Genomic DNA, 22726 nt, shown 5'->3' on the forward strand with positions numbered 1-22726 from the left:
AGTTTGGGGGAAAAAAAAAAATGATCATTTTTCTTAGTTAATCCATGTGTAATAATTAAAAAAAAGCAGAACTCTATCCTGGTGTTGTTTGAGTACCTAGACTAATAGGTAAATTTTCAGTTGTGAGATTATAAATACTAATGGTTGTCCCATATTTGACAACTGGAAAGGGATATTTTCCAAGCTTAGCAAGATTCTGCATTTGTCTTCATTGTCACAGGCAAAGGGTATTTAATTGTTTTAAACAATTATAAAAAGAATGCACCCAGTCAGAACATGGCAAAAATGCACTTTTTATCAGGCAAGTAAAGTCACACACTCCATTTAGATAGATAGACAGATGGATAGCTACACAGAAAGGTAGGTTTTCATAAGTTATCTTCTTCTGATAAAAACATAGTAGAAAGCTTTAAGTTACCAGGATCTAGAAAAGATAATGCTGCATTTATCCTCATACTAAGTAGTCTTATAAATTTAAGAGCAGCTGAATTGATATGCTGCCCAGGAGTGTTTAACAGCTGATTAATTTCTTTGTCTCAAATAAATGTTCTATTAAAGAAGGTTATGAAATACATATCCTTAACTTTCAGACTGATGAACCTCACAGTTCTTAACAGTGAGGAGTCTCTCCTATTGATGTTGTTCACAGCGATGCATGAACTCTGATACTTAAAATGGTTACCAAATGTAACCTTTGGTCCATAGATCTGCCTTTGGGATGGCAAACAAATACACTTAAAGCTCAAATCAAATCACTTAAGCAAAGGAAGACCCTGAAGATCAGGAATTGGCCCAGATTACTAAAGGGAATGCAGATTCCTTGTTCTTTCTTGTCAGGACAAGAAAACACACTGGATCATTACTGATGTCATTCTGAAACCAGAATCTAATCCCAGGGAAAAAAAGACTTAAATGAAATGTAACTAATGCTCATGTAGATAAGGAAGCAGTATTTACACAAAAATCTTAATTAAGAAGGATGTTATCTAAATTCAATGCATTGAAAAGCAATCAGCAGTTCTGAAAGGAAAAAAGTAACAAAAATTCCAAAACATTTTTTAATGTGCTGTTTACTTTCTACTACCAAATCTGTCCAGAGGAGGGAGGTAAATAGCTACGTGTTTGGGTTACTATAAATGAAATGGAACTAACTGAACATTGTCATTTTTTCTATGCATGTAACTTCTGCTCATTTGAGATTAATTTCTTGTACATTATCTTTAACAGTCGGATTTTTTTTAAGTTCATTTTCCAACGTTTATATAAATTATATTGATAAAATAAACCAATGTGATGCATAAGTGATATTAGGATAACTGTATAGAGCTTGACAGCGCACAGTAAATGCTGATTAGGAGTAAAATGTCACAGTTGATAAGAAAAAAAATTACTAAAATACCAGAACAAAATATCAGTTAATCTGTTTGATTTTGTATGCAACTGTTGAAGTGGCACTGTGTATTTGCAACTTCTTTCTTTTTAAATGAGGAAAATTTAGAACAATGAAGAATCGCTCAATAAGGGATATGTAAACATTTAAGCATGAAATAGTTCAACTGATTTCAATTGCATAGATATGTATTTTGATAGAGTGGGGGCTAAACTGACAAAATTAGGTATAAGCTTCATCTCTCCTCATGCAGCTTATTTATCGTTTTGAAATTAAATCAGACCAAATTGATTAAATCACAATAAAAGACTGCATTGAACAAACCCAAATCTTGGCCTAAGGCTACTTGGCTGGTAAGACCTAGAAGAAGCATCTGTACAAGTAACTCTGTGATGCTTCAGTTAAGAACATTTCTTTTTTAGCCACCGTCCAGTTGCATGCTGTCTATAGAAGCACACCCGTCTTGTGCAGAGCTCGAGAAAGCTTTTCCACAATGTTATAACTTCTGGTTAGTTATTAGAAGCCTCCTGGCAAAAAAAGAATCAATAAATCTCACATTCTTCTCCTGCTGTATCTGCATTCACATAAAAAGGGCATGTTAAATGCATACTACCATATGATTCTTTGTGCTGGAGAATGTCTCCAGAAACTGTCTGAACTTGGTTTAGATCTGCTTTGAGCTGAAGTGAGCAGTTTCAACACTTAATCAGGCTCACACCAACTACAAATTAACCACTCTATAGGGTTACTTCCCCTCAGTAAATATCAGCAACCAACTTGCACCTATAAGATATCCTATTGCAGAAAGTTCAGAACACAAAAAATTGCTTTCATCTCTCACTGGAAGCTGTCCTTTGTAAATGAAGAAGACTGTATAAGAAACTATATAAGAAAAAAGCTATTCATGAGCACGTTGAGGCACTGTTATCCAGAGATGTGGTGGTTGTCCATGCCTGGACACAGTCAAGGTCAGTCTGGATGGGGCTCTGAGCAACCGGATCGAGCTATACATGTCCTTTCTCATTACAGGAGAGTTGGACTAGATGACCTTTGAAGGTCTCTTCCAACACAAATGATTCTATGATTCTATGAAGATCCATAGGGACCATGCCTGAGAGTGTCAGCACAGTTGTTAATTGTTCCATGCCTGTCTTCTAGCAGGCAAGTACGCAGAGGTCTGGAAGAACAACCAGGCCCTATGTTCACTGTACTTCAAGCATAATGCACAAGAGGTATATCTGTGTACAAGCTATTAGGAAACAATTTTTTAGTTTCAGTTGAATGACTGTTAGCCAATTATTGAACATTCAGTCATTAAATATTTTGCTGTGTAAAAACATAGAAACAACCTATCATGTGTCATTTCTTACTTCATTAATCATCTCCACAAATCAAATATCTTCAAACATGACTGGTATGCTTTATTCTGAAGAGAAAGAAAACAAAAAGTGTCATGTGCTGAATTTGAAATTTCATGAGGGGTAGTAATATAAATGCCCAGTTATTCTGTTTTCCTTTCCAAGTATGAATTGTTTTCCAAAAGTTATGCCTTCAGTGGTTAAACTACCAGCAACCTAGATCAACTGTGCAGTGCCAGAAGGAGCACAGGGAGATGCTTGTCTTTCCCTCAACTGTGAGCAGTACCTTGTAAAATGGGATATGATCAGCATCTTGTTTGTCTAGTTGCTAGTAATATATTTTTTTTCCCAATAAATTACAATAAAGGGCAGTATTATTTGAAAATTTCCAGCTCTTATACTACTAGTCATAAGATTTGTTTGCCTGCAGCAATGAATTCAACTAGTTGATTATGCACTACACAAAGTGGAAGCTCCCCATCTAAATCAATTTCTCCTCAGGCAAGGTTATGCTATTACAGCTTCACATTCTGCAGTCACGTTGCCCCATTGCCCCATCCCAGAGCAGGACATGAGGTAAAGTACTGCAAAAATAATTGACAGAATGGTTCAGCAAGTTCTGTGTGAGGCTGTTTGCCATTGCATTCAACCTTAGCATGGGAAGTATTTCATGCTTTCTGCATCACTAATTTCAGCAGGTTGCCTGAAAAAAGACATGGAATAGAAAAGGTACATTCACAGCAGACAGAACCCTTGATATTAGCAGCACTGTTATTTGCATATACACACTTCAGAGTCCAAAACTCACTGGATTATTACTCTGGGGTGCTCAAGGAGGCAAAGCTCTTGTAAATAATAGATGCTTCTTGAAGCATAGGGTGTGTAGTGATGCTGACCAGGACACGATTGTACATGGAAGAGTCACTGATTCACAGCACAATTAATCTAAGTAAGCACAGGTCTGTGCTGCATCCTTAGGCTGTGCGGTGGTGCATAAATCCTTTATCCTCAGGATAAACTCCACCAGCTCATTACAAAAGAGGAGCCTGCGGGCAGCTCCCGCTTTGTATTGGTGATTACAACACTAGTGTGGCCTTGCTTTTATCTGGCAGTATAGCAAGAGTTTCTCATGCAAGTATCCTCTATGAATAGCTGTTTCCTTTTCAGAAAATTATATAATAAATAGCCAAAGGAGGAGTATCGTTCCACAGATGGTGCATGAACAGGGGATGCAGAGCATCTGAAACGTCATAAGATTTACTATCTGTTTTACTTCCCTTACTCTGCCTTATTGAAACATTTGTATTTTATTAAGCCGTTTTTAGTCACGTCTTTCTTACTGAGATCCAAAAGAACCCCTGCATTGATGTTGCTTCCCAATTCAATGCCCTAACTCCCAGTGCAGGACTGAGCTACACCATAATTAGCTGGCTAAGGGGTACTATAAATGCTGTACAAAAATACAACAAATATAACAAAATTTGTAAACATCTAATGCGTGCGTATGTATCACAATAAAAAAAGGAAAAGGAAGGGAGGCTTGGTTTAACTGTGACGTTGCTTGGGGCAATTACGGCATTGCAAAAGGTGGCTCAGTGCCAGAAAGAAGAAACAATAGGGAAAGAAGAAACAATAGGGAAAGAAGCTCAGATAGATAAGAGCAAAGGAGCATGCAACAAAAGAGAGGAAAGTGGGCATGGGGCAGTTGGAGTTCTGAAAGTCAGGAGTGCAACCCAAAGAGCTGCTCCAGAGAAAAAGACAATGGTACCCTTCAGTGAAGCATCTCAGATATCACATCCTTATTGCTGAAGCAGGTCTCCTAACTATGGTCATCTAATTCGAACTAATGAAAAGCAGGATTAATGCAAACACAGCACAGACGTAGTATCTTCACAGGTGTGGAACTGCCGTTCTTTTGGCTCTTCATTCTCAAAGTGTCAATGATGCACAAAGTTACAGGCAGTGAAAAAAAAAAAGAAAGAAAGAAAAAAAAAGAGAGAATTAAAAAAAAAAAAAAAAAAAAAAAAGCATGCCTCATTATTTATGTCCTAAGAATTTCCCAATAACTGCTCAGGTACGAACTTGCCACTTTTGGAACAGAAACTTCATCCTAACCTTTAGAGATACTTTCTTACGGCACCCACGGCTTTTCCAGCATGTGACACAGCTGGGCTGCGCCTCAGCACCACAGAGCTTCCCTGCCCTCCTGCCAGTTCCTGCACGAACAATATGCAAGGCGATTACACAGGATGAAAGCGATTCCCCAAACCACCTTTATTCCTCACTTTTTCACTCGAAGACCTCTTCCGAGGTCGTTTTCCACGCGCCTCCCTCAGGAGCCACAGCCACTCGCCTCCTGTTTTCCAGCAGCCCCGAGGCCGCAGCACTCCTCCCTCCTCGCTGGGAAGGGCGGTCGCTGCCGAGTTTCTGACACGACGAGAGGGCGCACAACTACGCCTACCCTTTCCCAGCCCCTCACACGGCTCGCAGGCAGCCTGGCCGGCCCTAGGCCCGCGGAGCGATCCCACCGGCGCTGAGGGGACGGCGGTGGGCAGGGGGCGGAGCGGCGCCCGCCTTGCGCGGCGGTGAGGGAGCGGCCGCGGGGCCGGTCACGCGCGAGGCCGGTGTGTATGGCAGCGCGGGGTGAGGGGCGTTGGGGGCATCTGTTCGTGTGTTTGTATGTAGCGCGTCTGAGGCGGGCGGCGGCGGCGAGGAGCGGAGCGCTGAGGGGGGCGGCAGCGGCAGGTCGGCCCGCGCGGCCCGGCTGCGTTTTCTTCCGCGGTGCTCTCCAGCTGCGTTGTTGCCGTCGTTATCGCTCTCATGGGTGGCCGCAGGGCAGGCAGGCAGGCAGGCCGGCCGGCCGGCCGGCCGCAGTCAGGGGGGTGCTGGGCCACCAGAAGGCTTGGCCCTGTATGTAAGTGAAGGGCTGTAGGGGGGCTGCTGAAGTTCTCGTTGTGTGTAAGCGCACTTCGTATGTCCCGTGCCTCTCATAAACCCCATTCGAGGCTCTTGGCTGAAAGAAGGTCTTTGACAGGCAGCTGGGTGCACGCAGCGGGCCACAGGAGGTGCCTGGGAACTGCGCTCGGCTCGATGCGTCAGCGAGGGCGTGGAACAGGTACGGGTTGTGCGTCTGTGCTAGCGGCTGTCGGCAGGGCGCTGCTGGCACATGGAGCGCCATGAGGCCGTGTGGTGGAAGCGTGTTCATCCCGCTGGCTGGAGGTTAAGGCAGCCGAGACGCTCGGCGTGGGCTCACGGGCAGGTTCTGTCTGTCGGTGTGGTTTGGAGCGTTTTTGCTCCCTCTTTTACAGCATCGCTCTGTGGTGCGCCTGCTGGCACGTGTGAGGATCTTCCTGCAGGAGTCTGGTTTTTGCTGTTGAAGGGAGATCTCCTAAAACAGCAGCCGCCGTACCTGCTGTTGGCCATGCTGCTTGTCCTGCTATCAGAAAGCCACAGAATTACTTCAGTTGGAAGGGACCCTCAAAGCTCACCCTGCGCCTTGGGCAGGGCTGCCACCCAGCAGCTCAGCTGCCCAGAGTCCCGTCCAACCTGGCCTTGAGCCCTCCAGGGATGGGGCACCACTTCTGAGTAGCTGTGCCTCACCACCCTACAGAATAAGTAGAATGATGATAGAAAAATACTAAAATAATGGTAGAAGAGGATTTGTGAATTGAAAGGTTCTTACGTTGCTCTGCTGACTCAGAGCCTTAAATTGGGCAGAGTTGGTCCTTTTTTTGCTGCTTGTAGGTTTTTTTTTTAATTGTTTTTGCTTGTGTTCTTCTAGCAGTTGAGTAACTGCATTTCCCATATCAGCAGCCATCAGGTGGTTTTTCATGGTTAGATATCTTAAGCAAGGTGGTAACCTGGGCTCTAGTGGGGTGGGGACAAACAGCCCCTCTGTGAAGGCTGTAATCAAGGGAGGGCATTGCTCTGGCATAGAGGATTCATAGAGGAAGGTATAACAGATGTTATGTCTTAAATGTTATTCTTTATATGTTCTTGAAGAATAAGATTAAATTAGCAATCAAGTCCTGCTTGGTTGGTAGTAATGAGTTCAACACAAGTGCCTCACAGTCATATCTCAGTTATATAGGAAGCACTTGATATTATGTTCTTCTTGTGTTATTTTCTTAAAGCGTAGCAGTGACTGTAGAGACTGGTGCACAGGCTTTTCAACAGTACCAGGCATAAAGATGAGCCATGAAAGGCAGTGTAACTTGTATCTGCTGATGAATGAAATGAGCTAATGATGGCAGCATCTGAGTGTGAGCAGATGTCAGCTCTCTGAAGTGGCTGGTAGCTTTGCATACAGGCAGCACAATGCATATAAATTAAGTTGTAAGTAGTATTGTATGAGTAATAAATCCAAATTAAACCCTTAAGTTTTGCCTTGATACTGGCCATCTATCCCGCTACTTTGAAGCCAGTCGGAGATGATTTTGGAGCTGTTTTGATGCAGGCTGTGTGGCCAACCAATAAACACCTTTCTGCAGTGGGATGCAGACACAAGAAATGAAATTGCAAGCGCATGCAGCTTCAGTGCCTCTGTATTGATTTCTTTCAGTACTCTCAGCTTGCCACTCAAAATTCCCCTGGCAGTTGCTCATCTCCATTAAGCAGCAAATCATGTTGCTTAAAACAGTGTTGGGAAGATGATGCTAAGTTCTGAAAAGAGTCCCTTTGCTGCCAGCTTCATTTAGGCACTTAATTTAGCTTACTAGCTAAAACTTCAGGTTCTGTATCACTTATCTAGTAAGTAGCTGCACGCAGATTCACTTTCTAGCCCCAGTAGTAGGAACAGTTTCCTATGAATGATCCTTCTAGCTATGACTAATATCCAGACAGTCGTTCTTCTGCATGACTGCATACTTCAGCCTTACAAAGCGTATTTGAAATTGGAGATTTGGCCTGAGCAGTGTAACAGCAAAGCAGACAGATCTTTCTTAGCTGCTGTGCCATATTTGCAGTAAGAGTACAAACAAGTCACAGCAACTTAAATCCGGTGCCTATTTGTGGGGGGAAATCACATAAGTAGTTTTACCAAGTGATTCAGCTTTCTGTGTATCTTAAGCTGCTTAACATTCTGCTCATGCACATAACTGGCCTTACTGCATGCAAGAGTTGTGTATTTGGATCGGTTTCTTGATTTCCTTCCCAAGCAGTCTTTTCTTCCTTCCTTCTCATTGATACTAAATGGAAGCCGCAGGTTCTTAATGTGTTGGAAGTGAATTGCTTTTTCTTCCTGCAGCGTGCGTGGGATGCTGACAAATGAGAGAAATATAATCCTGTCATTACTCTCTGTCATCTAATATATTTGAGAGATTGCTGAAGAGATATTGGGAGAGGAGGGGGGAAGTGAAAGATGAGCTTTGTTTTGCTTCTCTCCCTCTGTCCCTTCTCTTTCCCAGAGCCAGCAAAATGAGCCAGCAAAATGAGCAATGAGCTCTGTCTCTGTATCCCCACTGATGTGGTATAGCATTGCTTCAGAAAAAGCATTGCTTGTATGTGCACGATATAATTATTATATAATGCATTATACAAATGATAATGCATTAACATGTTTGATTTTGATCTTCCACTGGACACTGACAGAACCAATTCACAGGAGAAAACCATGCTGTCCCACTAAACAGCAAACTGCTGTGCTGCCTCAGCAAGTGGATAGGCTCCTGCTTAAAGCAGAAGATAGCTTTTGGGCTTGAAGGATTTCTAGAAGTACTAATGCTGTTTTTGCTGGCAGGACTGATAAGCAGGCACCAACAAGAGTATTGTTTAAACAGTGTTGGAGGGGTGGTTGTATGCTGTGTCTGCAGTAGTTTGCAGGAGATCAGACCAGTCTATTCTGAAATGTGCTAGAATGGTCTTGCTTAGTCTTCGGCACATCCCTCCATCTGAAAACGGATTCCCTCCTGCTTCCTTGCTGATTGAGCAAAAGATAGAGAAGACTCTTCTCTGCTTTGCTTGCCATTTGGCAATCTGTCCTGCTGTAGATTTCTCTTTTTCTATCTCATATTAACAAGATCTGTTGCTGTTAGAGGCTTTTTATTGCTTAAGCAATGTTCTCATGGTCTTTTCTTGCTGAGTGCTTTCCCATTTAACCATAGTGCAGGAGCTCCCTGCATGTGTTTTAGCTCTGAGAGCACGTGGTGCAGTCAAGCTGCCTCTCCAAGACAGCAGCGCATAAGCATGCGGGTCTGATCAAAACTTCTGCCACTATGGGAAATCTGACTATGTTAGATTTGTCATATTCTTTGCAATCATTAACTGAATAGGAATTTTGATTCTACAGGCTCAGGTAATCTCTGTGTGTCATCTGAAGGTACTAAACTGGAGACACTTAATTTGGGCAAACTTTTACTGCAGTTTTTAAGAGCAACAAATGGCATACTGCATCAATGTCTTCTGAGGCTGCTTTGAAAACTTGAGTTCTTTTATTGTACTGCTAAAGAGAAGGTGAAATCTACAAAGCTGAGAATCTGACTTCCCTTCAAGTCAATTTGGGGGGTCAAATTTCTGAGTTCCAAGAGATGATGCTTTCAGTCTCTGATGGGTATTTGGAGTGTTGGCAATTAAAGTAAGTTTCTCTTAATTCTGAAGACATACCTGGTCTAAAATGTGTACTTTTCTCCTTCTCCCACGTTCCCTCTGAAAAGCTTAAGTGCTCTGCTGATACGAAGAATTTTAATGCTTCTTAGTGGCATAACTGGACAATTAAGAACAGCTTGTGCATTAAATGTGCTCCACATAGGAAATAGTCTTTTTCACACTATTTGAGGGAGAAAAGAGAAATAATATTAAGCAATATCTTATAGCACATAAGACATTGTAAAATTGATTCTTTTTTATTAGAGATGAGTACCGAAGCAGAACAGCAGCTTCTCCATGATGCTAGAAATGGAAATGCTGAAGAAGTTAAGCAGCTGTTGGATACCATGAGCAAAGGAGAAATAATCTTTGACATCAACTGTAAAGGTTAGTAGCCCTCCTCAAATGGTTGTGAACTCATGCTAAGCTACAGATAGAGGAGTTGTCTGTGATAGTATAACCCTGCTTTCTTTGGAACACTCAGTAGAGTAATGTAAAACATTAATACAAGTGTTTTTACCCCATGACTCTTAAGGCTGTACTTAGGCATAGAGGGTACTGTAGGGTAAAGAGCATATAAACAGAGTACAGAAAAATGTACATAAACTCTCTGAGTAATCCACAGGAGATAGAAATATGTCAACAAGACAAAAGAATTGATACCTCTTTCTGCCTATATTCAAGCTTATACCAACTTTGAAGCTTTATGATGGTAAATAAAACAGACCATGGTGCCAGGGGGTGGTTCAGGGAGGTATGGAGTCTCCATGAAGGCTACTGATCAGGTACTGTATTTGCTCTGCTAGATAGGATTTTCAGGCCTGCGTTTCATCCCTGTGTAGTAACTGCAGCAACATTTCTTGACATGTGCTGACACGAGAATGTTTGGGATAAACATACAGGTTTTGCTGTTAGCAGTACACGAAGTCATTTGGGAAAAGAAAGTAAAACTGCCAGTTATCTGTGTCTGAGTCTTTGGCCAATATTAAAGTTCTGGATGTGCGTAGCTATCAGTTACAGCTAAGCAGTTTGCTTACTGAGTGTTGAAATTTCAAACGGTCTGGATTAGCAAGCTTGTCAGCAGTAGCAGAATGCTCTATTTCTTTATTCATTTAGTAGCTTTATGTTTCTTTACCTGAGTGTGCTTCTGGTTGCTTCAAAAAAGTGAATGTGTATCTCTTTTTACGCAGGCTGGGATTTCATTGTTTAACTGTTGGGATAGCTGGCCCTAGAGAGCAGGAAAAGCTGTTATCCAAACAAACTGTGTTGCTTTCTTAGCTCTAGTTCTTAATCGTCAGTTTACTCATCCATTTGTTTGAAAACTCATTCAAGACTGTGTTTTTCCAATAGTTAATGTGCCCATCTCAGAAAAAGGTGTTGTGTATAAAATCCAGACCCTTCATACTTCATCATTAGGGAGTAGTACATAATTTAAAAGGAAGCTATATAGGGGTTGTCTTCAGTGCTTCAGGAACGAATGCAATGATGCTTGGCTAACAGGAATGAAGTACATCTAGAGCAGGTGGGTGGCTGTGCAGGAGACAGCATAAACTTCTTTTGAGTGTGCCTTGGAAGACTCAAGTCTGAGAGATTTCTGTGCCTGGGTGTGAAAGCCTACCTTCAACATCTTGGAAAAACTGTCTGGTGTTCTGAAGCTGTGCTCTAGATGCAGGACACAAAGTCTAACAACAGTGTTCTCAGACAGGAGGAAGGGCGGAAGACAAACTCAGACTTTGCATATTAGTTATGCTATAGCTGGGCTCTGGCCAGTCAGTGCTTGCAGATAAGCAAGATGTACTTGACGATAATCTAGCTGAATGATGTGAACTCCCATTTCCAGTTTTCTCAGCTCACCAGCATTAAAGGAAGATACCCTGCATAAAAACACCACCAAGCCAGGGTTTCATCCAAAATGGTCATTCTTTCAAAGGCCTATCTGTGTTATTCATTCTCCTTAAATACAGCAGAAGTGTAAACATGGAGTGAGTGCAGAACAAGGGCTTCTGGCAATTATTGGATGAGAACTGCAAATCTAGACAAGTTTCTGAATTTTTAATGACTGGATTCCTTGGCAGCAGCATTCTCTTCTCAGTACTGTAACTGAGGGCTATCTTGGACTAATTGTGCGACTCCTTTCTGTTGTGTTTGGAAGAACTTTCTGTTCCATTAGACTAAGGGATGAATGATGTCCATTTATTGTGTCATTCAGTATTTGTAACCCCAGAGTTGGTCATCCCCACACTGTTTATCTTCTGTGGTACTTGAGTCTATCAGTCATGCAGGGCAGGAACAACTATAGGCTGGAAGGAATGAGGGGAAGATTAAATCTGGAGCAGTGGAAGGATCTGAGAAAAAAAGCAAACAAATAATGAAAGAAATAGCTAATGAAGGATGGAAATATTAGCTGGAAACAACTATAAAGATAGAAAACTATTTCAGCTATGCATCACATTCTAATGTTATTTTGTAAAATGAGAGCAGAAAGAGAATGATGAACCTCAAAGGACAGCAGTTTTTTCTTTGTTCTAGTGGCTTATCTCCTTGTGGCAAATTTAAGCCGTGCATCTTCCCAACTTCAACACTTGAGGACATATGAAAAGGGAAAACATGAGGATCACAGTAACTTAAAGCATTTTCTAATGCCTCCATTTTAAATTTTGCTTCCAAAAAGACTGATAGCTTTTAGGTGGCACTCCAAATGCTGTGTGTCTGTTGCTTAGTAAAAACGAAGCACAATCCAGCTTTTCATAACACAATTGAGTTTTGTAAATGGAAATTAACAGGACTTCATCAACTTAGTAGTAATTTCTAATGCTTTAATATCTCGATTCTTAAAGGAGTGATTGTATAATTCTGACCGTACTGCCAATCCTCCAGGACATACTTTACTTTTAAATTGTCTTTAAGAAAGACTTTGTGGATTGAAATGGGTTACTTTTCAAACCACGTAATGGTTCAGATTGTGTGATTGATGCTTCCAGCTTCCTTGTTCTTCTGTTACTTGAACATGTGCAAACCTTCATGCACATGGCAGCATCTTTCTTTATGCTGTATGTGACCAAAACTTAATTTACTGATTCTGTTTTGTGTCTCTTAGGAAGAAGTAAATCTAATATGGGTTGGACACCTCTTCACCTTGCGTGCTACTTTGGACATGCTGTTGTGGTAGAGGATTTGCTGAAGGTATATTTCTGTTTACCTCTGTGTAAAAGGCAGGAAGCTTTGTTATTCTCGAAGCATTTTGTATTTATTTATATCTGCATATAGTAAGCCAGCATCTCATAGCAATAATACAAATGTTTCAAAGGCCTAAGTTATCTTACTGAAAAATGTAAGTATTTAATTTAGGCAATTTCACTTACTGTGTTGTAGGAAGGGCCAAAATGTTTTAAGTGCTGCTATCTGTTACCTAATTTAAATTTTGCATAGAAATGTTTGCAGAGTTCTGTGCGGTTACTTGTAGGCATTTTTTTCTCTAGGCATATGTTAATGTAGGTCAACTCTTTCTTTCTTCTGTCTTTGAAATGATAAACTGTTAATCTTGCCTTCCAGTATTTAAAAGAGGATTACAAACAGGAGGAGAATCAACTTTATACAAGGGTAGACAGTGATAGGACAAGGGAGAATGGTTTTAAGTTCAAAGGAGGGAAGGTTGAGATTAGATGTCAGGAAGTTCTTTACAGAGATAGTGCTAAGGTGCTGGAACAGGCTGCCCAGAAGGGTAATGGGTGCTCTGTCCACAGAGGTGCTCAAGGCCAGGTTGGATGGGGTCCTGGGCAGCCTGGTGTAGTGCAGGATCTGGAGGTTGGTGGCCCTGTTTGTGCCAGGGAGGTTGGAACGTGATGATCCCTGAGGTCCCTTCCAAACTGAGTCATTCTATGATTTGTGGTAAAACTGACCTATTTTTTTCTTCATAGTCATGTCTGCACTTTGTTTTGAGATATTTTTGGCTGAGTATGGTGTTTTCTTTATTTTCTTTTTAGATAGGTGCCATCTTAATGCTGACGTGAGTTTTCAGATGAAAGGGCCACAATAGGTGCCTAGAAACACTGCCATTTGTTAATCTAGCAGAACCAGGAGGCAGATGCTACACCTATAATAATATATGTATGTGTGTTTTCCATTACTATTCCAGCACTTTCAGTGAGTTTTAAAACAACACAAAAAGCAAGAAACACCAAAAAGTCCCTATAGATTATTAAACCCATTTGTTATGCTTATTTTCTGTTTACCATCTTCTCAAAAGTGAAAGAGCTGGCTGGGGGAAAATAAGCACAAGAAGCTTTTCCTTTTTGAAGCAATATACAGAATTCTGGCTGTGACTCTTGCATACATAGTTTCCAGCATGGTTCTATTAGAGTTCTGATCTCATTTGCCACGAGACCTGTATTGGTGTCCTGTCTTTCCACACCCCATTTAATCAGCAAGACTAGCTGTGCAGTTCCTGTTTGAGGGATACTTAGACATCTTTTGCTTTTGCTGTTTAGGCTGGTGCAGTTGTGAATGTGCTGAATGACATGGGAGACACTCCACTCCATCGTGCAGCTTTCACAGGACGTAAGGTAAAGCATGTTGCCTTTTTGAAGCTTCACCCGTAGGTTTATTAAAGGAAATCCTGCTAGTAAGATTTATTTCAAAATGTTGTTTTGGAATGTGTTTCTAAAAATGACTTGCTGTCATCTGTTTTGGTACAGTGTGCTCAAAGGAACAAGGCACACTGCATAGCTGCTATAACTCTCCGAAACAAAAACATAGCACAAATGTCTTCTTTTCCTGAAGACGTGGTCTGTGTTGATTTGGGTTTGTTGTTGTTGTTTTTGTGGTATAATTTGTCATATCTCTTTTAGTTTGCTGTTGATGACTGTTGCTGGCAGACAGAGAAAGAAGTACCAGTATTTGTTTTCTATGCGCTGTGTGTCAGCTGTGTGGTTAAGCTGATGCCTGTGGTCTGCTTTTGCTGTGTGCACAAGAAGAAACATTTAAGCATTGCACTAGCTGTAGCTGCAGGTGCTAATTACTGTGTGGAAAACAGTATAGAAAATCTCTCATGTACTGCTGAAGTACAACAGGTTAATCTGTGTTTGTGCCTGGTATGCCTGACGCAGTAAGAAGAGTAGGAATTGTTCCTCTTAACTAAATGCATATCTGCATAGAGAGATACCCGGTATTTTAATATTTTGAAGGAGTGAAAATGTAAATTAGGACACATTGGTGCACTTGGTGTCTGTAAATGTAGTTTCTTCGTAGAAAACTAGAACTAGAGAGCTTCTTACAGGACTGTGGTATGAGACTAGTTTGATCTGTTCCCTGCTTCCTGCCATCATTTCCAGTCTGGCAGTACTTCTGTGCATAATCTTTTGGCGCTGCTGAAAGGGTGAGTGTTTGGTCACAAGATTTCTCGAGAGCTGGTGGTACTGTTTTTTTCTGTCAAATACAGCATTTATCCTGGCTACCCAGGCGTGTTTTTGAGTAACAGTCAGTCTGTTCAGCCATACTCCCATTAGCTTCCTCAGCCTGACTAATGTGGAAGTGAAAGTCACAGTTAATTCCTCTCCTCAGTCTCTCTAAAACATTCCTTCCTGTTTTTGTAAGTGATGATGGACAGTTTTGCAGCTCTTCTTGCAGGATGTCAAAAGCTGGATTCTGGCCTCACCGTAACTGGAATAGATAAGCAGTGTTTTTTCAAATTCCTTTCCAGGAGGTGGTGATGTTACTCTTGCAGTATAATGCTGATACTTCTATTGTTAATGGGAGTGGAGAAACAGCAAAAGAAGTTACTCATGATAAAGACATAAGGAATATGTTGGAAGGTAACTTTAATAGGTTATAGACTTCTTTCAACAGTTGTACCTTCTAAAAGCTGTTCTTTTCTGACAAGTTACAGAAGTTTAGTGGAATTTTCTCTTCACATTTTGTCATTAGAAAGAAATAACTTTGGGTTTTTTCCTGAAGTTCTGATGGATTATTTGTTGTGGTACTTCTGCAAATGATTTGGAGAGTAAAGTATTATAAATCCTGATAGTATTATTCAAGTAAATATTTCAGTTCTGTTGAATCCTTGCTACAGCTCTGAATAGGTATATAGCAGTCAAAGCTGTAGCACCCTGGAAAAGGAAAAACTGAAGTCAAGAATACTAAGTGGCTTTGTCAACAAGATTGCAAACCATTCAGAATTCTGCTCCTTAACAAAGGTTGACCTGGCATTAGATCAAGTTTAGAGCTTGCTGTTGCAGTCTTGAAAGTTACCCCAAATGAAGAATGGAAGGGAAACAAAACAGCTTTCCCCACATTTCTTCTACCATCTTTCAGGATTTGAAAGTGAGGGAGATAATGTCCAAATACTTGCACAGGCACTTGCACGTATAGTTTTGAAGATTTCAAGATCTGCTGCCTCCCAGTATTACTATGAACTGCTCCTAAATACTGTTGAAGTGCTGTGTCCTGTGCAACAGATTCTGTAGGTAAAAGGTGATCTCTTCTAATTTGCCATTCAAATGAACAGTTAACAGTCCTTTCCAGTAGTGATCTGCTGGACTGTTAGAGGAGCATAGAATTTCTGAGTGATGAGAGAAGAGAAACTGAGAGGAACACAAGGAAGATCTGATGGGGCTGACATGTAGTTTTCCTGCTTTCTGTTTTACTAGAGGGTGTAGATGGGCTGTAAGTGTATAAAAATAATGAAAGTATGTGTGTATTTGTATATGCACTTGCACATCTTTTCAACTATCACAGTTTTTTACATCAGATTTTTGCTCTGACTCTGGCTTTTCTGAGTCAATATCCCTCTTTTATCTATCCCAAATAAATAATACTAGAAATGCTTCCTTCTTCCTTCTCCAGGCTTTGAAGCTGTAGTGTTTCATATAGATAACATTTTATCCTATGTTTTTTTTTTTAACAGCAGTTGAAAGGACACAAGAAAGGAAGCTGGAAGAAGAGCTCTTAGGAGCAGCAAGAGATGGGGAAGCAGGGAAACTGTCTGCTTTGGTAAGATTTCAAGTTCTTGTAATACTTCAGCGTCAAGTGGCTGAAGCTGTAATGCTGAGTACAAATAACGTGACATCTGGCCTTACATTTTGAAGTGCTGTGACCTCAGAGAGTGAGTGCTCTGCTCTGTATTGTGTAGGTAAGATGTTGAGGCCTTTTTGTTGAAAACCATTGTTTTGCAACCTTCAAAATCTTTGATGTTAGTTTCCTAAGTAGTCTTTGTGTAGTTAAAAATTCCAATGTAATAGTTCTGAATCTCCTGACACGAGCTTGTTATTGTGGTTACCTTAATGTCATTTTTACAAGTTTATGTTTTCACTGTCGTATGACCTCTGTTTTCAGTCTGGGAAGTAGGCCTTTGTCAGTACTGTCCATCACAGCTGAAGTCTCTGGTTTTTAACAGTCATCTGCATAATACAATTCCATGATGAGAAACACTTAAACTTTTTCTGTACTTTACTGTGTACTCATAGTAATTTAAACTGATGGTACTATGAGATTTTCATGGTTAGAGGAGAAGAATTACAGAATTGAGGTTGGAAAGTGCCTCTGCAAAGCATCTAGTTCAGCTCCTGTTTGAAGAGCAGTTGGTTACAGGGCTGCTGGGAACCATATCAAATTGGATTTTGATTGTTTCAGTGCTTGAAATCAAGTTATTTTTGAGAGTACCAACATTCTCCTGGAAGTAAGATGTGTAGTGTGAAATACTTTTCACCTGATTGGCTTCCTTAGTCTTAAAAGGTAATACATCAGAGCAGTCTGAATGTTCTATTTACTTCTATGGAAAATACACAAATGTGAGATTCTGAAAGAGTGAAAGCCTACAAGTGCTTAGGAACTCAGGTATTTAAGACTTCATTGTTAAAGGGGTTGTACTTCTGCAAGCTGTCTCTTCCTGACTTTTTTTTGTATCAGTTACATAGTTACTCTAATCTCCAGTTTCCACTTAGTTAGACTTATACAAACAGTTTTAATGCATTCTCAACAGGCTGCCTGTAGTAGGAACTTTTAAATAGCCCGAAACAGCTGTGTCACCAAGACTGGCAGGCCTTCCACCCTGCCTAATGAAATTCTTGTTCTCTGAAACTGGGTGGCCACACAAACTTATTTTGGGCTTACCACTGGCCCGTGCTAACTTTCAGACTGTACCTGGAAGTCTTCCACAAATAGCAGTGAATCTTGGCTCAGGCCAAAAATCTGAAAGGGCTATTCCAGCAATGTAGATGACTGAACTGCAGTCCTGGAGAATTTTCTCTGGCACTGTGCAGCTTAGCAGGGTAACAGCTTCTGAGCAGAGCAGTAGGGGTGAGAAGAGAATAGCGTGTAGAAAACTAAGGAGTTTCCTACTATAGCTGAACACTTTATTTGACTGCTGTAGTGCTTGTCCTTCTCAAATATGTGCCTGCTTCATTGCCAGGCCTATGCTGACGTGTTCTAGTTAGGAATGGATAACTTTAAAAATGATGAGGGTGACATCTGAAGAGGGAGGAAAACTGATATGCAAACCAGTCTCCTTTTTTTTTTTTTTTTTTTTTTTCTCCAGTTAAACAAGCCCAAACCACCAGATATCAATTGTGTGGATCAGATGGGGAACACACCATTGCATTGTGCAGCATACCGTGCCCACAAGCACTGCGCATTGAAACTTCTAAAAAATGGAGCAGATCCTAAAATAAGAAATAAAAACGGTGAGTACCAAATGAAAGCATATAAAATGTTAAATGTCAGCCTACTCTTAACAGCTTCTATAAGGTATGTTACTTACCACCTAGTGCCCAATAAATGGGGAGGTTGGTGGCCCTCCCCATGTCGGGGGCTGGAGATTCATGATCCTTGCGGTCCCTTCCAACCCTGGCCATTCTGTGATTCTGTTCAAAGAAAATCTGAGAGTGCTTTACAAGCGTTGCATCACTAGTATAGGAAGCCCAACTCTGGCTAAATTGCGGACGTACAAACTGCAGCAAAATATTTACCATACAAGCTTTTATATTCCTAACTTGGCTATTTCTATAAAGTTTATGTGTTGTCTATCTTAATCATGAAAAAACTCATGCTTGACTTTTGCTTTCTTAATGCTAAACACCAAACATTGGGACATTGGTAATAAAAGTGATACAATTGAAGACATGACTCAGAAAAAGTGATCCTTCAGAAAGTGCTTCTAATGAAAGCATGTCCAGGAAATCTTTACACGAATGTTACTCAACCTGTACTTGTCATCTGATAAATGATGCCTCTGTTTTGATATTTGTGAATGTTTAAAACTTGTTTACATGGCTGAATGTTAAAAATAAACAAATGGCTAAGAGCGAAGTCCCATCTGTGGCCAGCGGAACTCTTGTAGAGTAGTTCACTGCAGTGAAATACAGAGTGCTTTTGCATCTTCTGCCCCTGAGGGGTTTATGCTTCCTAACTTAAATGTCTTTGGGACTAATGGGGTATATGCAGGGTGGTTATTTTAAGCTGATTGCACCTAAGTTTATTTGCATCAAATTCTCATGCCTCATCTTGGTTACTGAACAGATCAGACACCCCTTGATCTAGCCCAAGGTGCAGAAATGAAGCTAATACTGGGAGGTAAAACTGGAAAGGTAAGAACTTCTATACCCATTTAAAATGCCACTTGCTGAAGCTGTCAGTTTGGAGCCATTCCTACATAAGCTTTAATTTCTCTGCAGGTTATCAACAAACCACTGAGACGATACGAAGGTCTCCTATGGAAGGTATATCTTATTTCCTTTTCTGAAATAGCTTATAACATATCCAAGTGTGTCATTTTCTATGCTTAAGTAAGAGTTGTTGAATGAGAGAGCTTTTCAATAATGCATTTGTTAAATGACATAACTTTTTACTTGAGTATATTGAATCAATTATAAATGGACTGTCTGAGTGTAGCTATATTTATGGCACTCTGGTCTTAATCTTTAATCTTTGCCTACTTTCTGAAGTTTTCTTCTCTGTAAATTTTCCTATATATTCACACATAAATATAATACAAGGAACTGTTATTTAAACTAGAACTGTGTGTGAAATGTAAAATTATACAGTTCAGTATCTTAATGTGTGTTGTTCTCGTTTGATCTTATAAAATACAATTGTGTGATAATTAACAATTCCTGTAGTATTTAAAAAAATAAATTAGTATTTGGGCTCTTACTGAATAGCAGGCTCAGCAGAACTTTCATCTTCAGACATTTCTAAGAAAAGAAAGTATTCTCAGATTGTTATGACCACCAACATATGTAGCACGTAAAATTGTAGCTCATAAGGAAAATGTTGACTGCTTTTAAGTAACTCTTCAGCTGTTAAGCTTACCTTTTCCTGTGTTCGGGTCTCTTTAGAGCTCACGATTTTTTGGTTGGAGACTCTACTGGATAGTATTAGAGCATGGAGTCCTTTCCTGGTACCGAAGACAGTAAGTTCTGTGCTTGAATTTCTGATAAGTACATTTAAATAATTCCCATCTTCATGTTATTAAATCTCTTTTTCTTTCAAAGAGCTGATGCAGTAAATAATGAGCATCGTCAGGGATGCAAGCATCTAACACAAGCTGTGTGCACGGTAGGAAGTGAAATAAGACCTGTAATTCCTGCTTTTGTTGTTGTTGTTTTTGGTTTGTTTTTGTGGTGGTGGTGGTCTATACTTAATGAAAACTTCAGCTAGATTGCTAAGCATGTCTATTATTATTAATAATAATTAAGAAAAAAGGCTTGTGCTGTTGCAAGAAATGATGATTCTTGTCAAACAAAGTATTCTATGTGCCTTTTCAGCTCTTTCACTTCTTTCCAAAGTCTTGAGGCCTTAAATGAGTATAAAACTTCCTGATAGCATGCCTCCTTAGACATTGTTGTGTACAACAGTGATAGAGAACAGCAAATAACTAGCTCCTCCTTGTAGCTATCACATGCTATTTGTAACTGAATGTGTAATTTAATCTTCTCAGTTAAGGAACTGATGAGTTCTTAAGAAGTTATTTCAAATCACCTTCACTTCAGATATGCTTGTGGGCATCCCTTTTGGGAGAGGATGAAGGGAAGACTAGGCTGAATATAAGCCAGTGTGACAATCCACCTCTGGGGAGGAAATATTTCAGAATTTCTGATCATTGGAGTGTTTGAGTGGGAAAGAAAGGTGTGTAGTGCACAGAATGAAGTTCTCAAGAGGGATGCATTTAGGGTAATCTCAGTGCTTTTTATAGAGCTAACATGTCCTTGTTCAATAAACTGGCACCACAAGCTCTGTTACTCATGCTCTTGTATAAAAAAATCATTCTTGCCTTTCTATACCAACAAATTCCTCAACTTTGATAGCTTTGCACCATTGCTGAGATCTCTGAATCAAGTGGTACTCTGCAAATACAGTATCTTGGCATAAAGAAATTCTGTCTTTTCATTCATGAAGTGCAAGGCTGCACTTTTTATACTCTGCAAAATTATTCTAAGAAAGTTTTTTTTTAAAACTTTACCTAGTTTACCTCAAAACTGAGGCAAAAACTTTTAAGTTACAGTAATTCCTCAACCTTGCCTTCTCTTAAAAACAGTTTTCTAACTGATGTATTACACTCATTTTGTCTCTTTTCTCTATTGCTTTAGGTAAAATCTACAGACAGTTGCTTCTTTTCTGTCAGGTGTTTTGATGACACAGTTCATCGTTTCAAGATCCCTAAAAACAATTTCCCATCTCATACTAGAGAGGTAATAATGAGCCTTGATGAAAGGCTTTAAGGTGTAATAATTTCTATAATGAAAACAATTTGCATACAGCTAGCTATGGATGCATTAGTGGCAGATTTTCAATGTCTTTCAGGACTTGGTAATGTAAATGTATATATTGAATATTTTAGCATGATTATAGACTGTCTTGCAAAAATTGGCAGATTGCCATATTTAAAGTTAGTGCTGTGTTATTTTCCATTCTCATGCCAGTAGTATGACTTGTAGTTTAACTTTCTCTTTAACTTCTCCATCTGATAGATTTCTACTGTACCTTTGTTCTGTTATTCTTTTTGTCATGTTGTTATTCTCAAATAAAAGAATGCCTGATACATTCTACTCTAGCTGGTCTCCTAGATGAGCTGATGAATGATATTAAAAAAAAAAATTGGATTTGAAACAGTTGAATGACATTTTGTTTGTAGGGATTTTTGTAGTGAAGTTACTACTGCACTTCTGTGAGTTACTAACCAGAGGTAAGTAAGGGTGAAGGCATCTGCAATATTGTGCCCAGTTCTGAGTCCCCACTTGGAGAGGTGTAGGGATATATTGGAGATAGCCCAGTAAAGGGACACTCCAATGATTAAAGGGACTGGAGTAGCTCTTGTGTGGGGAGAGGTTGAGGGAGCTGGGACTGTTCAGCCTGGGGGAGACTGCTGGGGGGAGGGGTCTTGTCAGTGCCTATAAATATCTGAAGATAGAGCACATAGAGGACAGAGGGAGGTTCTGTCCAGTGCCAGGACAGGAGGCAATAAGCACAAACTGAAATACAACTGAAAATGTTTAAATAAATGAACTAGTGAGGGTGATGAAGCACTGGCACTGGTTGCCCGGAGTGACTGTGGAGTCTTGATCCTTGGAGATATTCAAAAGCTGCCTAAATATGGTCTTTGGGTCAGCCTGCTATACGTGATGCTGCTTGAGCAGGGAGCTTGGACCATTTGACTTCCAGAGGTCCCTTCTAATTTCAGCCTCTCTGTGATTCTATGAACAAGAAAAGAATCTACCTCTTAGTTATGATAGTACCTGAAGTTTTGTAAGTAGCTGCCTTCTGCATGACATTGTCACAGGGATCTGAACAGAAAACCAAAGGCATAAGATACATTCTCTATAGTCTTTTAATAGTTGATGTGGCATTTGTGAATTTGGATAGAGTTGGAGGTGGTTGGCATTTGTACTATGATCAGTTAAGTCCTAGTAGCAGTCTGAGCGTGTTGTAACTTATCTTGAATAAATTGTAACTTTTTATAGTTTCTTTTCAACTTGTTAATGTCTCATTTTACTAATGAATATATTACATCAACAGAACTTTTTTTTTTTCTTTACGTTTATGCTGCTGCCTTCCAGGGATGACCTTAATGTTCTTAACTTTGTTTTTCTGATCAGAGTTGGCTAGAAGCAATAGAAGACCACTCTGCATACAGCACTCACTACTGCACACAGGAGCAGCTGAGTAGCGATGATGAGGAAGATGATTCGGTATCTGTTACAGACCTACAAGAAACACTGAAAGTATGTACTGAATACTTGTCTCATGCATTTAGGCAATGGTAGACTAGTGCTGTTTCGTGCAGGGATACTTCAGTGTACTTTTGGTCCAAATTTATTGATTCATTCTTCCCAGTGGTACAGAAATGTTGCCTTTATTTCCTGCACTTCGTACTGTCATATTTTCCCATTTAGACTGTATGTGTAAA

General features: G+C 40.2%; 1 protein-coding gene across 3 annotated transcripts in view; it reads left to right on the top strand.

Annotated features, from left to right (window-relative positions):
• The first annotated feature begins 5176 nt into the window (after positions 1-5176).
• Positions 5177-22726, top strand: part of OSBPL1A (oxysterol binding protein like 1A) — a 74732-nt gene continuing 57182 nt past the window's right edge. The window contains exons 1-13 of one of the 3 annotated variants that reach the window (XM_048940783.1): positions 5177-5372; positions 9595-9717; positions 12428-12513; positions 13818-13892; positions 15029-15140; positions 16232-16317; positions 17861-18005; positions 18841-18908; positions 18996-19040; positions 19659-19732; positions 19815-19878; positions 20910-21011; positions 22416-22541. In XM_048940783.1, the coding sequence (XP_048796740.1) occupies positions 9597-9717; positions 12428-12513; positions 13818-13892; positions 15029-15140; positions 16232-16317; positions 17861-18005; positions 18841-18908; positions 18996-19040; positions 19659-19732; positions 19815-19878; positions 20910-21011; positions 22416-22541 (1104 nt within the window). In that variant the 5' untranslated portion in view covers positions 5177-5372; positions 9595-9596. Of the gene's footprint in view, positions 5373-5778; positions 5864-9594; positions 9718-12427; positions 12514-13817; positions 13893-15028; positions 15141-16231; positions 16318-17860; positions 18006-18840; positions 18909-18995; positions 19041-19658; positions 19733-19814; positions 19879-20909; positions 21012-22415; positions 22542-22726 lie in introns of those variants that run through there. The other 2 variants (XM_048940784.1, XM_048940782.1) reach the window with 2 other exon arrangements.

This window comes from Lagopus muta, chromosome 3 (assembly GCF_023343835.1).
Source record: "Lagopus muta isolate bLagMut1 chromosome 3, bLagMut1 primary, whole genome shotgun sequence".
NCBI lineage: Eukaryota > Metazoa > Chordata > Aves > Galliformes > Phasianidae > Lagopus > Lagopus muta.